The sequence below is a fragment of the Macrobrachium nipponense genome, chromosome 19, assembly GCF_015104395.2.
Source record: "Macrobrachium nipponense isolate FS-2020 chromosome 19, ASM1510439v2, whole genome shotgun sequence".
In the NCBI taxonomy this organism is placed as follows: Eukaryota; Metazoa; Arthropoda; class Malacostraca; order Decapoda; family Palaemonidae; genus Macrobrachium; species Macrobrachium nipponense.
In genome coordinates, this window is record NC_061088.1 from 40,274,088 (window position 1) to 40,290,322 (window position 16,235).

The 16,235-nt window shown below is 42.4% G+C and overlaps 1 protein-coding gene across 12 annotated transcripts in view; it reads left to right on the forward strand.

Annotated features, from left to right (window-relative positions):
* The window catches only part of LOC135216603 (uncharacterized), a 465,366-nt gene that overhangs the window by 186,454 nt on the left and 262,677 nt on the right, over positions 1-16,235 (forward strand). For all 12 annotated transcript variants that reach the window (XR_010314885.1, XM_064252027.1, XM_064251985.1 and 9 more), the window contains exon 6: positions 15,237-15,387. Coding sequence is in view for 11 of the 12 variants with exons in the window: in XM_064252027.1 (XP_064108097.1) it covers positions 15,237-15,387 (151 nt within the window). In the remaining variant the exon portion in view is untranslated. The remainder of the gene's footprint in view (positions 1-15,236; positions 15,388-16,235) is intronic.

Genomic DNA, 16,235 nt, shown 5'->3' on the forward strand with positions numbered 1-16,235 from the left:
CGCGCCTAAGTGTCGGGAGAAACGCAGCGAAATCTGATGCAATACCTCGTCTAGATTCATCTAAGAAGTTCCAGTAATCTCGGGAGCCTGTGACGTTCGCCGTAGGCTCCGCCCCCAGAGTGCCGTATAAATACGACGGTCGTAGCAGCAGCAGTAGAGATCGTAAAAGAGAGATCACCAGTTAGTCACAGAGAGATATCCTCAGTAAGAGCCACAGATCAGATTATCAGTGAGAGATCAGCAGCAGCAGAGATCATCCGAGAGAGATAAGAGAAAAGGAACCGACGAAGGATCAGAAGAAAAGTTGCTCGAGAGTTGGTTGGATTTTGGTCAAGCCATCTTCAGGAGTGGACGACCGGGTTATTTCGACGTTGCGCAGACTTCAGAGACTTCCATCCCAGGCCCTTGGAGATTATACTGTGTGCCCATGGACTGAAGGTCCAATGGTCTCAAAAGAGATATAATCTCCCTCCTACCTGCGGTCTCTCACTGGTTGGCTGCAGGTTTGTACCCTCTTCCTCCTCGGAAACCTCTACCCCTTGAGCCGCTCCGTAGCCGGGAGCTGCCTCTGGCTCTACTGCTACCCGCATACCAATTGTATGCGGGTAGCAGTAGAGCGGGGGAGGTCATGATGGCTGTGGAGGTTGAGGGTTGCTGGGCCAGCGGAGTCTGTAGCAAAACAAACTGCTGCTGTGGCTGAGCCTTCGATGTTGAGGGCTTCCCAACTTGAGATATTGGGACTGCCTGAACAATCGTCTGAGGTCGAGAGGGCTTATAGGGATTGTACCTCCTCGGCCTCTTCTTTGCCCTAGCTTGATGTCCGGGTGCTTCAGACTTCCGTTTGAAGGGAGGCTCTGGTTGGCTCTAGAGGCTTCCCGCAAGACATTGTCTACCTCTACCTGAGGGAACAGGTTCTCTCTCCAGATTGACGCCTTTATCAATCTGTTGGGTTCATGTCTGATGGAAGCCTCCGCCAGGACATATTTCCTGCAAGCTTGTCTTGCTATTCCAAAATCATATAAGTCTGACTGGAAAGTCTGTAATAGACTTTTCGTCAAGACCTGGAATACCTGTTCGTCCCTGTAGGTCGTGGCTACCAACTCCCTTGAGGTGACGGAGTTGATAGACCTTGCTAGTCTCGACCTAGCCTCAAATTCTGTCTTGATCAGGTTCTCCGGAAGTTTAGGCAGCTTGTTGGAGAATAAGGTGGAGGCACAGTCCACGTCCGGTTTACCTGCCGTAAACGTAGCCGGGGCTTCATTCCAAAATTCCCTACTCGCAGGAAGGAGAAGGGAGGTAGCCTCTGTCTTTTAAAGCCGGGAGAGGTTTAAAAGATGGAGTTAACTCCGCCACCTTGTCGGTGCAGGGCGATGGGACTCGATCCGGTGTCACGAACATAGTATATGTGCCTTTGTGAGGCGTTAACCTGTTGTTAACGCACTCCCATTCGGCCATGGTGCGTGCCCAGACAGCTTGGGCTTGGTCCCTCGGGAAGATCACCATCTCCTTTGGGACCTTGTCCACTCTCACTAGCGCGTGCTCCGCTAGTCCGACGAACCCGGGGAAGGGGAACTTGAGACCTTTCGGGAAAAGCTCGAAGTCTTCCAGTGGCCGGGTCCCGCACCCTTCAATGGTTAGTTTCCCATCTACGTATGGGGCATGCATAGCAAGCCGCCACGGATTGTTTTTATGGAAGGGTGGGAGTTTGGAAGCATCCGGCACTGCCATAGCCAGCGCCGGAGATCTGGAGTGGAGAAATCCAGTCATCATCTCCTGTAAAGGTTTGATCTGCTCGGCCACCATGTCAGAAACGGACTGGCCGGAGACATCGGATCCGGAGGCACGTCGCAACGACTCAAACCTCTCATCTACTGCTTCCCTAACCCTCGTCAGTAGAAGGTTAGCGAGCAGTTCATGGTCTACGCCGGACTCCGTCGCCTCGGGTTTGGTGGACTTTGATCTCGATCCCTTTGCAGGGAGAGAACTCTTGGCAGCAGGCGACTTGTCATAAGATGTCGACGGCCTTGGGGCCGGAGATGACTCAGTCGCCGCTGACGGAGTCGACTTTGATCCCTTGGGCAGGGATTTTGGTCTTACTGACTTTTCCTTGGGACGAACCGACCGTGAGCTGTCTCAATTAGGGGTGGACTTGGAGAAGCCCCGGAAAGAAGAGGTAGAAGAAGGAGTTGGGCTAAGGAGACTACCTGCCTCACTTACCTCGCCACTTACCTGCTCTCCCAGGGTCATGGGTTCTGTATGGATGTTGATGGCAGCAACATCTGCCATCAAATCCTCTTGGTCATCCAGCAGGGGGGTCGTCTCCGCCCGGATGGCGTTGATGATTGGAGCCGCCAGACATGGCTGGACTGACGCAGAGGGGGACCCCTTGAACCAAAGGGTTCCCAGGCTGGCATCCAAGATGTAGGGGTGACCTGATGGCGCGTTCTTCCGTACCCGGAGACCCAGTGCTTCAGGTCCGTCCTGGCGTTCTGGCGGACCTCCTCAGCCGTCTGTCGGGAGGAAAGGGAATTAACCTTCCCGACATAGGAAACCAGTTTGTTAAACAGTATTGTTACACGGTTTATTACAATTTTCATCATGAAAAAAGGGGGGATTAAGATGCTTACCTGCTCATTCATGAGAAGCATCACCATCTCATAACAGATGGTGCACGCCTCCGGGTGCCAAACCATGTACGGAAGCTGCCCCTCCTCACCTACGAAGGGGACGGAGCAGTTAGTGTGGAAGCGGCACACCTTTTGCCCCACGGTCTCGCCGAGGGAGGCGGAGCACCCTGTCGACTGGCAGCGCATCTTCTGTAATAGTAATTATTAATGAGTATCAGGCTCAAGGAGGGCCGGAGCTGCTCTGGCGAAGGTATGCAACTTAAACTAGATAAAGTTCAAGTCTTACTCATTAATATATTCAATTCACTGGTTAACTTTTAATTCATATCTAACTGCCTGCTCTCGATTACGCTCCTGGGTTCAATGTAGGTCTAATACTTGAGATCCGATATCCGCCGGACTATGAGGAGGACAGACCTCAACTCTGTATGGCTGGCCGGACCAGAAGGTTACGTATGAACGTAGGCACCTACATGATCTCCAAAGAATGAGAACTGAGCTATGGCAGGTTTAATGCAAGACTCCGGTGGCGGATGTGAGGGTGAGTCACTCTCCATCGGCACCGCAAGGGTCCGGAGCTGTTCACTGTACGGTCCCTCGAGGCTTAGCTCACTTGAAGTCTCGTTTCTCCTTGTCCTAGCCACTGGCTGTGGAACGGACCGAGGTGGCGGATCAGGGGAAGATAATTCCATATCTGACGTTGCCTACCTCTACTGAGGGGGTGGGAGCAAGGCTCCTGCCCCAATTCCACGGTTAGAGGGGCCGGAGAAAGAGACAACAGAGCGGCGGAGCAACATATGTACTGCTCGAAGCTATGTCCGTCATCCGGCGGGGCCGGGGGACTATAAGCTCGGAACTCTAGTACCCCTCACCCCCCCACACTCGTCCCCCTCCCTCCACTTATGTGAAACTCAAGCGGCTGTTCCTCACTAAGAGTACTAGCACCACGAGTTACAGCGGTTTGGCTGGGCCGAGCCTAGTACTAGTGGGTGGGGGGGAAGGGGGGGTTGATATGGGAGGGGGTGGTCGGTCGTGATCGTCTGGCCACCTGCCCGATCAAAGGTGGCTACATATTAGCGGTTGTGTGGGCTACCACTTTAGGGGTGGTAGTGTGACTGGGCCTATGGCCCGCCGTGGTTGGTACAGCAACCGGTTGGGGTGGCCCTCGATCAAGAGGCATAGCCTACTACTAAGGGTTAAATCGAAGGAGGCTAGGCCAAGACGAATGTTAACCAAACCTTTTACAGTACAGTAATACAGTATTGCATAATGACAATAATGGATATACATACATACTTGATAAGGAGGTACTATGGAAGAGTTGCAAGGGGTTTTTATATATATTTTTGGGAAAATAACCGATATAGATCTAGCTAACTAACAGATTGCTAGCGACTCGGAACCTAAGGCTAAATCTCAACTAAACCTACCAAACTCGAATTTATTCGATTCAGACTGGCCAGGAGGATAGATCCCATAAAATGAAAGAGAGAGGGGGGGCGCTCTTATTATTGATACGTATCTCCTCTGAAGAGCTTTAACTCTGACGGGAAGAGGCATAAGGGTAACGGTTAAGAACAGTTAGCGTACCTTATTAATCTACTTGGGCTGAACTGATGGGTGGCAACTCTTCCACCTCTTCAGTGAATTAATGAATAGAAATATTTGCATCTATTTATTTTGTAAATAATAATTCATGCAAAATTACGTTGGGAAGAGAGAAAGAGTTTATAATTCTCTCTCTCTCTCTCCTACTAAATAATAGACTGCTCATAGCCTATCAAACATGATAATATAATATTATGTTGAGATTACTCGGACGCGCTCATGAGCTGGGGGGGGGGGGGGGGGTAACATACTTCGAACGCCTTCTGTCTAGCCCCCAGACTTACCCCAGGGTATGTCATGAGCGCGTTCGGTACTTCTACAACTTAATTTCTAATAATGATAACAGGTGAACACATGAATTAGGTACATTTAATGCAATAATATCTCTGATTTTATTCCTATTTCGGCTAAAACATGCGTACCGCATAATTCCAACGCCGGTCCTTGGCTCATTGCTCATCAAAATGGACGGGGTACGGCCGACTTCCCCACAATACTTTCTACGGGGCCGAAGGCTAATTTGGGAAGTCCCGCAACCTTATAAATTACGAAAAACGGAAATTGGGGTACTCAACTTTGGTGCAGGAGTCATCTCGGAAGAAGCCATCGCAAAAGTAAGCACTTAATGTACGATTAACCAAGAGCAAGAAAAAACGCGTCGTTGGTTCACCAGTTCTAAAACAGGATTGCAGATGGCGCTCGGGTCGGGCAGTAGTAGTGGTAGCAAGGGGGAAGTAGTAGCCGCTGCAACGGCTCTCCCCATGAGAGGGATTTTGGAAAGGAAACCTCTAATTGGCAGAGGACCTGTCAATAGTGGCTTCCACTCGCCTTGTACTTTATACCCGACGCCCTTAGGGTGCTCGCACGAGGGTAGTAACCTCAGCATACCATGCTAGCTTTTTTCTCTGGTATATTTAGAACCTATTTATACTAGAAAAGTGAGCAGCAGGATCCTTTTCACTGGCGAACACAGGTCAAACCCAGAAAAGAATATGCAGCACCCCTGGCCAGGGTAACTTTGAGGTCAGCCAGTTTAAGAAAAAAAAAACACACTAATGGAAAAGGGAAGATATGCAAATGCACATGGAGTAAGAAAAAAGATTCTAAAATATTTTTCCTCCCTTCTACGAGAAGTTGAAAATGACTGTTTATAATTCCTTGTGATGCTTATTTTACAAAACAATCATAAATTTTACCAAGTTATACATGTTCTTTCTAAAAAACAGTTTTATTTTGTTTTGTAAAATTATAATTACAGCTCACATAATATCAAATAGATAAAGAAATAAAATCAGTAATAAAATCTGAGCGTATTTGTTGTAAAATATTTATGTAAATTTACTGAGAACAAAATGCAGTAACTTTTTTTGGATTTATACATGTTTTTTCTATATTTCTTTGCACTTTTCTTTGCAAAAACATTTAAATGTGACATACTATCATAAAAGATAAAGAACTAAATCCAACAGGAACCCTTTGGTATATTTATGAGCAATTTTTTAAAAAGACATAATTTGAGACAATTTGAGACAGAGGCACTACATCTTCCCTTGAAGTCAAGATCACAATTAACTCTCGTGAGCCTCCCACTTGATTTTAGCTGGTCTAAAAGTTGTCAATAATAAATTTATGGGTTACAGAAGTAATGGCACCTCTTTCCCATCCAGTTCCCCCCAAATTGATGGCGTGTAGTATTGTTACTCGCCTTGAGTGAATCCGTCCACCACCCAAAACCTGTTATTACTACTTGTGAATATATCCATCCATTAAGGGTTAAACAATGAATGAGAAAATTGATTCAATTACCATCTTCTGTTCTATCCCAGACAACAGGAGAGAAAGTCGTCTATTCATCTTCCTTTCTGAGCCATTACAGGCAGTCCCCGGAACGACACTTGGAAATATGCCTTAAACTAAGAAAAAGTTAGAGACCTTACCTGTGTGACATGCAAGTAGATTGCATGATGTGTAGTGTGGTTATTCCAATGGCAAAGGATGGTTCTTGAAGGTATAATTCTTTATTAAACTCTTGTGACACTAAAAAGCACAATGTACACTACACTTAATCTTAGGTATACACTAAACACTGTCACTATACGTATACACATGCATTGCCACTTTGTTAGATCCTGGAGTACACTAAAATCCCAGTCTGGTAGCTCTGGAAGGTAAAAGTATAACACAATTAGTACAAAATACTCACAAAGTCCTGAATACAATATGTAAATTATAGATATCAAGAGTAAAAGAGTTAATGTATGTTAATTAATTCCTTACTTTTAGTTTTATAATTCCTTACTTTGAGTTATATCAAGAGTAAAAAAGTTAATGTATGTGAATTAATTCCTTACTTTTAGTTTAAAGTTGTCCTGCTATGTAACCCTGGATGGACAAAGTCTTATGTGGCCCCATAGCCTACATCATTCAGGGGGTTCTGGAATGTACAAAAAATAATTAGTATGTCAGTAAGTACTCTATGCATAGTAAGTTACATACAGTAATATGCACCATACAGTGGTTTAATATCACATATATAAACATGTATAAAACTTAGTTAATGTATGTTAAGTTAATTCCTTACCTTTAGTTTATATTTTACATTCATCGTAACCCTGGATGGACAACGTCTTATGTGGACCCCATAGCCATACATCATTCAGGGGGTCTGGAATGTACAAAAGATAATTTTTGTCAGTAAGTACTCTATGCATAGTAAGTACATACAGTAATATGCACCATACAGTGGTTTAATATTGCATATTGTAAATGATTGGTCTACACCCCCTGTTCAGCAGGGAGTGTACAGTATGTAAATTCCATGAGGGACCTTGATCACTTATCCCATGTGAGAGATCTGTCACTTAATGTATGTGTATATACCTATGTATAATTCCATTACCTTTAGTACAAAGTTTTAGTAGTCACATAGTTTGAACAGTTGTCGTGCTATGTATGTAGTAACCCTGGGACAAAAGTTTTATGTGGCCCCATAGCCTTGCATTCATGGAGGAGGGGGTTCATGGTTTTCTGGAATGTACCAAAAAAGTATCAAAGTTAAGTCATGTTATGGTGTTTATAAAGTTACATACAGTAACCATACGTACAGTGGTTTATAACATGTACTACATATGTACATAATCAAACTTGGTTGGAAATTCCTGTAAAAAAAAAGTTATGTACGTATGTAATATGTACTACTGTATGTAAAAACCTTACTGTTCATACTTTGTTACACTACATGTTACATGTGATACGTATACTTTCCTGAAGGGTTTTTTCCCTCCATCCAAAAATGGTGCTTCTACTTGTAGTTATCCCTTGATGACACTTGTAGTAACAACCTGGAGTTGTGTGAAAATGTTGGTTCTGGAAGGAAAAAAGTAAACAAAATTAGTGTACAAAATATACACGACAGAAAGTTGTGAATGCAATATGTTAATTACTGTAGATATATCAAGAGTGTACTACTAAAAGAGTTAATGTATGTTAATTAATTCCTTACCTTTAGTTTATATTTTACATTCATCGTAACCCTGGATGGACAAAGTCTTATGTGGACCCCATAGCCTACATCATTCAGGGGGTTCTGGAATGTACAAAAAATAATTAGTATGTTAGTAAGTACTCTATGCATAGTAAGTTACATACAGTAATATGCACCATACAGTGGTTTCAATATCACATATAACATGTAGTATAAAACTTAATTTAGAAATTCCTTACATAACTTACCAACTTTTAGTGAGTCTCAAAGCTGTTACCTAGGTTGTGGGAGATGGAGGTGGAGGTGTAGAGCATTCATGATAAGGATGCATTCCAAACCTAATAACTTCAGTGTGCTTTATCACAGATAACAGGCTAGGATGGATGGCAGTCTGGAATGAAGAATTAATATTAAAGGACAGTAGTAACCACTTAGGTGTACAAAATTTATTGTACGTATGCAAACATTAAACACAACTGAGAATTCCTTACCTCCAGCAAAATGAAGACATGTAGGCTATTGTAGAGGTCTGGTTTATGTAAGTCACAGGTGCATGCCAGTCTGGAATGATAATGTAATAGTACATATGATTATAGTATGTATGTTACATACATAACATGGTTATTACATATGTAATATTAAAACATTAATAAAAAAAACTGTCCTTACCAAATTCTAGTGGTTGGCTTGCTTACTGGGATGGTCATATGGTACATAGAGTGGGTGGCTGGGCTATGGAGTGGGATGGGCAGGTGCTTGGGAGTCTGGAATGATAAAAAATATATAAAATGATAGTTACTACTACTGTAACTACTGCACATGTTATTACTGTTTGACATATGTAGTGTGTAATACAGTATGGTTCAATATAAAAAATGAAGAATTCTTTTACCTGAAGGAATGGGGAGAGGTATACGAATCCGTATCAACCTGAGTATTTGGGCTCTGGGGAGGTGATACTTGTATCAACTGATGAGGGAACATCTACATCTGGAAAGAATGATAGGGTAACATAAATATATTATAAGGTGGATGTAATTGTAGCATATGTACACTTTTAATAAAATTTCTATTAGCAATTTATAAAACATTTTGTTAAGGATTCCTTACTGATGTATAGGGCGAGGCATCAAAACCATGGAAAGGCTCAGGGTCATCTGGGTCACTGTCACTATCAAAGGGTCTGAAATGGAAAAAAAAAATAATAATAAGGTTATGCAACATCAAACACATTGTACCACTATGTAAGTTAGTGTACGAATGTATGTAGGGTGTAAACAATTCCAACATGAAAATGAGAAAATGAAATTGCTTACCTGATTGTACACGTGCAGGTGGGCGGGCTGATACAGAGGGTCCAGGTACAGGGGGATCTGGAACTGTCACAGGTAGTACAGAGATCTGGAACTGTCACAGGTAGTACAGGGAGATCTGGAACTGTCAAAGGTAGTACAGGGGGATCTGGAACTGTCACCACTTCTGCAATAAAATTACAAATGATGAAAATTAATGAAGTTACAATTTACTCTTACATTTAGTAGTTGTTACATTAAAAAATTAACACATTTTAATATGTACACTATGTAAACACATAAATTAGTAAAACAGTTCAGGAATTCCTTACCAGGACTAGGAGTGGGAGGGTGGTGGTGGATCTGGAGACTTGTGAAAGAAAGTGTCAAGCCTGGACTGCACACTTCTCTTCGTCTGCTTCTCCTTCAGGGTCTCCTTGTAGAAAGTCACCAAATCCATGATTCCTCTCTTGATTTTTGTCAAACCTAGAAACGTTAGGGTCTTCTGCCTCAAAAGAAGCCAAGGCTCTCTCCAGATGAGTAAAACCCTCTGACAAGCCTTTCACAGTTAATGACCTGGGTTTTGGCTCTGGTGCCGCCTCCTTCTTCCTCAATCATTTGTTGTTCAAGTTCTAGTAAGTCCTCTGCAGACAATTCCTCTCCATGGGAAGCCAGCAGCTCTGTTACATCATCAGGTTCAAGATCTAGTTGCAGCCTCTTGCTAGCCCTACGATCTTCCTCGTCACAGTCTCGACGTCTTCTGCCTGGTCAAAGCCTTCAAAACTGTGCACAAACTGTGGACACAGTTTCCTCCAGGCCCCATTTAAAGTGGTCGTCTTCACCTCGTCCCAAGCACTTGCAATGTTCTTCACTGCATCTGCAATGTTGTAGCCCTTCCAGAATTGCTTCAGTGTCAACTCCTTGTTAGCTTCTATGGCCCTCAAAGCAACACGTATGGTCCTTCTAAGGTAGTAAGCCTTGAAATTTTGCTATTACTCCCTGGTCCATTGGCTGTATCAGCGATGTGGTATTGGGTGGGAGGTACACCACCTTCACATTAGGATGCATGTCGCTCCAAAGTTTGAAGGGTGGACCAGGGGGCATTGTCCAGGACTAAGAGGGCCATAAAAGGCAGACCCTTCGAAGTCAAATACCGCTCCACTGCTGGCACGAAATGGTCATTGAACAATCTTCGAAGACCATTAAGGTAACCCATGCCTTCTTGTTAGATTTCCAAATCACAGGGAGTTGACTCTTGAAAATGCCCTTTGAAAGCCCTGGGATTCTCGGCCAAAATACACCAGCAAGGGCTTCAGTTTCAAATCACCACTTGCATTGGCAAACAGCAAAGTCAGTCGCTCCTTTCCAGCTTATGGCCAGGTGCTGACTTCTCTCCTTGGAAAGGTACGTTCGATTTGGCAGTTCTTTTCCAAAATAACCAGTCTCATCCACATTAAAGACTTGGTCAGCCGTGTAACCACCATCCTTAATTATCTCAGCCAAACCACCTGGAAAGCTTTCTGCTTGCTTCGCTATCAGCACTAGCAGCTTCACCTTGCAGCTTACATTATGCAAATTTGCACGAGCCTTAAACGGTTAAACCAACCTCTACTCGCGGAAAATTCACCACCAGCACTGCCTTCGCCAAACTTTTTCACTACTGCCTCATGCAGCGCTCTAGCCTTCTCCTGGATCACACTTAAGCTCACCGGAACACGTCGCTGGTTCTGGTCCTCCAGCCAGATCATAGCAATTTCTCCATTTCAATGCTCTGCTAAGTGCTTCTCGTTTATCACCGTGACTTCATCGGTGCAGCATCCTTAACGTGCTTCAGAATACGTTCTTATCCTTCACAATGGTTACCACCGTGGTCCTGCTCAAGCCATAAGCAACGGCCTATTTCCGGTGTTAGTTTCTCCCTTCTCCGAACGCTTTATCAACGTCATATTTGACCTCCATCGTGATGACCTTCCTCTTCTTGGATGAACTATCATCGGAGGAAGTACTTTGGCGTTTAGGAGCCATTGTAAATTAGCGAAAATGGCAAGGAATTTCAGCCAACGTCTCAGCACAACACCTAGTGGAATGCAGGCAGGCACGCGATTGAAGTGGCGTCCTTTCGTATTGTTACGCTTGGCGTCCCGTCCACGACCGTCCGAGGTCGTTGTTCGGTCAATTTACCATACAGTTTAATAGCGTTAATTAATTTATGCACTCCGCTCAAAAACTAGTTCTGCATATGAGGTATCGTTAAAAAGCATAACAAAACGTCGTAACCTTGGCATTTGTGTTGTAATCTAACCAGAAACTTAGTTTTTTTAATTATGTACTGGAAACAAGCAATGATTTTTCATTATATTTGCGCTTTTGGACTGTTTTAAACTGCGCATCCCAAGCTAGTGTATTCATTCGCCCGCAAACTAGTTCCGCATATGCGGCGTCAGTAAAAAAATTCAAAAAATAACGAAAAAAAAAAGTGTCAAAAATCATCATAACCTCAAAAATTTTTGTTGTAATGTAACCAAAAACATTATTTCTTTATTTTTATAGTACTGTGCTAAACTATAAAGGATTTTTTATCATAGCATGCGTTTTTTAAAAGCGTCGTTAACTCGGAGCGTCGGAAGCGTCAGCGTCGTAACCTCGGAACAAGCGTCGTAACCCAGGACGGAATTTCCATGAATATTTAAGAAAAAAGCGTCGTCAACCTCGGAACGTCGTAAGCCGAACCGTCGTAAGCCGGGACCGCCTGTACCTTCAAGTGTTGATTATTAATCAGGTCCACCATGAAGATTATTCACCTAACATTGCTAGATACCTAGTGAAAATACTTCATCTATACAAAATACCAGTTCGTATGGAAAGTGTGGTTAAACTACCTCCTTGCTGAGAGCCTAGTTGTAATCTCTGTTGAAATAGTTCTACATTTTCTTAAAAATCTTTGAATACTACAACAATCATGGCATACAAGGCAGCACTGTCAAGAACCCTTGATTTATGGTTTGGAATAGATAGTAATATAGAAATTGTTAATTCCAGTCTCCAGTCTTTTGCATTGCAAAGGCCACCTCTTGCAAGGCTTCCCTTATTCTCTGAATAAGGTTCTTAGACTTGTCATCCCCTGAATTCAGTCGGCTCAATACAAGAACAACTCTTATGCTTCTAAAGGCAGTTTTCTTGACTGCTTTGGCATCACTCATACATCAAGACATCATTTATTGTTGTCTCCTGGCCCATCATCCCTAGCTAAGGGTGAGGAACCTTTAAAGAGAAATCCTGTAAAACTGAAGCACCATTAACTGGTGTCACCGATAAATGAGGACTGCCGTATTGGCTTTCTTGAGTGTACTGGGTGGTCATCAAAAATAGTATCCTAAAACACTATTGCCATGACCTTGAGAAAATTCAATTAGTACTACACTGTATATCAGTAGATGCTGCGTATTGTAAGTCCTGGGCCCATAGGTGTTCAAGTGGAAAACAGGGCTTTTGTTGATGTTGTCATGCTGAGATATTGCTGGGGAAGGTGCAATAATCTCTGTCGGACCCATCATATTTGGGAGATATTTATGAGTTAAGCCATTTCATTGCAAGTCAGTTTCTTTTGTAAGCTCCTTTGAGGATGAACAGCAGAAATGCTATCAATAAACATGGTTTGTTGCAGGAAAAACCTATTTTTGGTAGCCAGTGTGAGTCCTCAGACCCACCCATTTTTCCTGACAAAAAGGCATGGGAATTTGGTGAACATTTGTCTTGCAAAGACCTGGCATGTAATGAGCAAAGTGGCCAGCATATGTGCTATTGCCATATCTGTGTGAGAAGGATAAAGGAAAACTGAGGCAGTAGCTTTAGACAAGATAAGAACCCTCTTGTCTTGAGTCTTTTATATTCTACCATTGTGCCAACAAGCATTTTTCTTGCTGAGTGTAATAGAATTCTTTGAGATTGGTTGATGTGTCTTATGGAGCTCTGGGGATTGCATGAAGGCAATCTTTATGGGTCTTTGAAGGCTTTTCTAATAAAAAAAAAGGTTTCACTGGTTCATACAGAGCCTCACCATGCTGAAGCAGGTGTTGTTTCATGGTTAGTTTTACATGGTGCCAGTGTCTTCTTAGGTGCTACATTTCCATTATTGCCAGTATCAAGGATCTTTCATTGTGTATACTGCAAATCTTGTGATCGTTATTCATTTCGGTGTTAGAAATATAGGTGCCCACAAGTCATAATCCTGTCTTGAAAAATATCTTCATTGTTATTATTCTTTACTCTTCTATTCTCTGAGCTCTCTGAGCATTCTTTTTACCTATTTTCACAAATTGACATTCTTTTCAGTAAGTGCTTTATAAGTTCAAGTGTTAAAGGCATTCTGGACTTTCTCAATAAAATGTATGTATTTTATTTTTGATTATAAGAATATATGCAGAGACTTAAGGCAATACTCAAGTCGAAACTCAACGTCAGAAATATGATAAAAGCCATAAACACATGGGCAGTACCAGTAATCAGATAGAGTGCAGGAGTAGTAGAATGGATGAAGGCAGAACTCTGCAGCATAGACCAGAAAACTAGGAAACATATGACAGTACACAAAGCACTTTACCCAAGAGCAAATACAGGCAGATGACATAACACGAAAGGAAGGAGGGAGAGAACTTCTAAGCATAGAGGACTGCGTCAACATTGAGATCAGAGCATTGGGGCAATATCTGAAAACAGTGAAGATGAGTGGCTCAAGAGTGCATGGGAAGGACTGATAAAAGTAGGTGAAGACCCAGAAATATACAGAGACAGGAGAAGGACAAACAGAACAGAGGAATGGCACAGCAAACCAATGCATGGACAATAATGAGACAGTTCTAAAGAGCTGGCCAGCGATGAAACATGGCAATGGCTACAGAGGGGAGAGCTCAAGAAGGAAACTGAAGGAATGATAACAGCAAGATAAGATCAGACCCTAAGAACCAGATATGTTCAAAGAACGTTGGATGGGAATAACATCTCACCCATATGCAGGAAATGCAATATGAAAAACGAGACCATAAACCACATAGCAAGCGAATGTCTGGCACTTGCACAGAACCAGTACAAAAAGAGGCATGATTCAGTGGCAAAAGCCCTCTACTGGAGCCTGTGCAAGAAACACTAGCTACTTTGCAGTAATAAGTGGTACGAGCACCAATCTGGAGGAGTGATAGAAAACGATCAGGCAAAGATCCTCTGGGACTATGGTATCAGAACTGATAGGATGATATGTGCAAATAGACCAGATGTGACGTTGATTGATGTCGCAATACCATGGGACATCAGAGTTGAAGAGAAAGAAAGGGAAAAAATGGACAAGTATCAAGACCTGAAAATAGAAATAAGGATATAGGATATGCCAGTGGAAATTGTACCCATAAATAATCATGGGAACACAAGGCATAGTCCCAAGATCCTTGAAAAGGAATTTGGAAAAACTAAAGGCTGAAGTAGCATTAGGACTCATGCAGAAGAGTGTGCACATAGTAAGAAAAGTGATGGACTTCTAAGGAGGCAGGATGCAACCCAGGACCCCACACTATACATACCACCCAGTCAAATTGGAGGACTGTGATAGACCCCCCAAAAAAATTTTTTTTTACATGATATTTGAACCCAGAAAAAATATAATTACCTTATCATTCAATACGTTTTATATTGATAATTACTTTGAGTTATGATGAAGTAGAAGTACCTTTTTGTTTATGGCACTATGTAGATGAGACATGAGATGCTCTGCAGTGCCCTTTTGGCCCAAGTTGTACTATTGCTTTCTTTCTTTTACTTTACATCCATCCCCTTTAGTCTTTTCATATTTAGCTGTCCAAGTTCTTAACTTTACCTTCACCTTCATTTTTCACCTTCATCCATCAACAAATATTGTAAGCAGTCCTTGTAATAGTCAAGACATATGACTTTTGCAGCTTTTTAAACTAATTTGTGATAATTATATTCAGCAAAGAGTGGTATTAAAGGTAGTGATTGATGATGACTAAAAATTTTGTGTTTCTTGCATATTATGTAAGGTACACTATCAAAATCACTAAAGGGTCTCAATACTGTTAATTATTTTCTTTGTTGCATTCTTACTTGTTGTTCATCATCTTTTAATTGTCTCGCTCCGAGTTTCACCTTGCATTTTCAAAGTTGACGAAGTAATGGAACTTTCTTACTGTGTTGATAAAACATCACAAAATTTTGCAGGTTTTTTTGTCCCACAATCAGCCTGTAAATCATCCCTCGGATTTCCCAGCTAATGTAGAGCAAGTGCGTGGCGTTGTGGAGGCAACAGAAAATGGGTTCAATTTGATGGATGGGTCGCACATTGAAGCTGATGTCATTATGTTCTGTACAGGTACAGTTATACTGTTTGACTTTTAATCGATTTTAAGGTTTTAGCACCTGATGTACTCAGGCACAATCAATTTTCCTATGCTTATTGACTGGATGAGTGTTGATTGCATTTTGATCATGTAAAGTAGTTTAACACAGTTTTAGATTTTCATGCAGCTCAACCAAAGACATAACTCATAAATTTGTAAAAGGACAAATTAGAACTGAAAGAAGTTGGACAGTTAAGTAAGAGGAGAGACAAGAGAAAAAAGATAAAAAGTACCATGTGGAAACTGTGGATTCAGTGTCAAAAGCAATTACTCATGGTACCATCTGCAGTGCATGTTTTAAAGCACTCAGTATGCATTATTATGCCAAAAGAAAATGAAATTTAGGTAAATAGTTAAGCTAGAGGAAGAACATTAATCTTATAAAAATTTTTGTTTGCTTTTTTTTTTAATATTGGCATACAAAAATTCCATTCCCGATCTGCTAGCACTACTTTCTGAGGCACCAAGAGAGATTCCTCACTGTCACAACCTTCTGTGTCAACCACACATAGAGCGATTCCATCAGGTAGTGCAGTCCCTGCGTCTTCACTGCTGGAGGCTATCCAACATCTCTTGCCAGCAAGAGGCTTCTCTTGCCGACCAGCAACTGAGATGGCTGGATACCTCAGTCATGTGCAGCTGTATACTACCAGGGATAATGGGCCATTTTCTGTGGTTGGTGTTGTGGATGGGGTCTCTCTCTAGTCAAAGCCACTATTCACCAGGTTGTGGACTTCATCTTCCTTCGCCAAGAAAAGCTTCTCTTCATTTCAGCTGTAAAAGACTACAGGGCCTCCCTTAGCCAATATTGCGCCTGAAA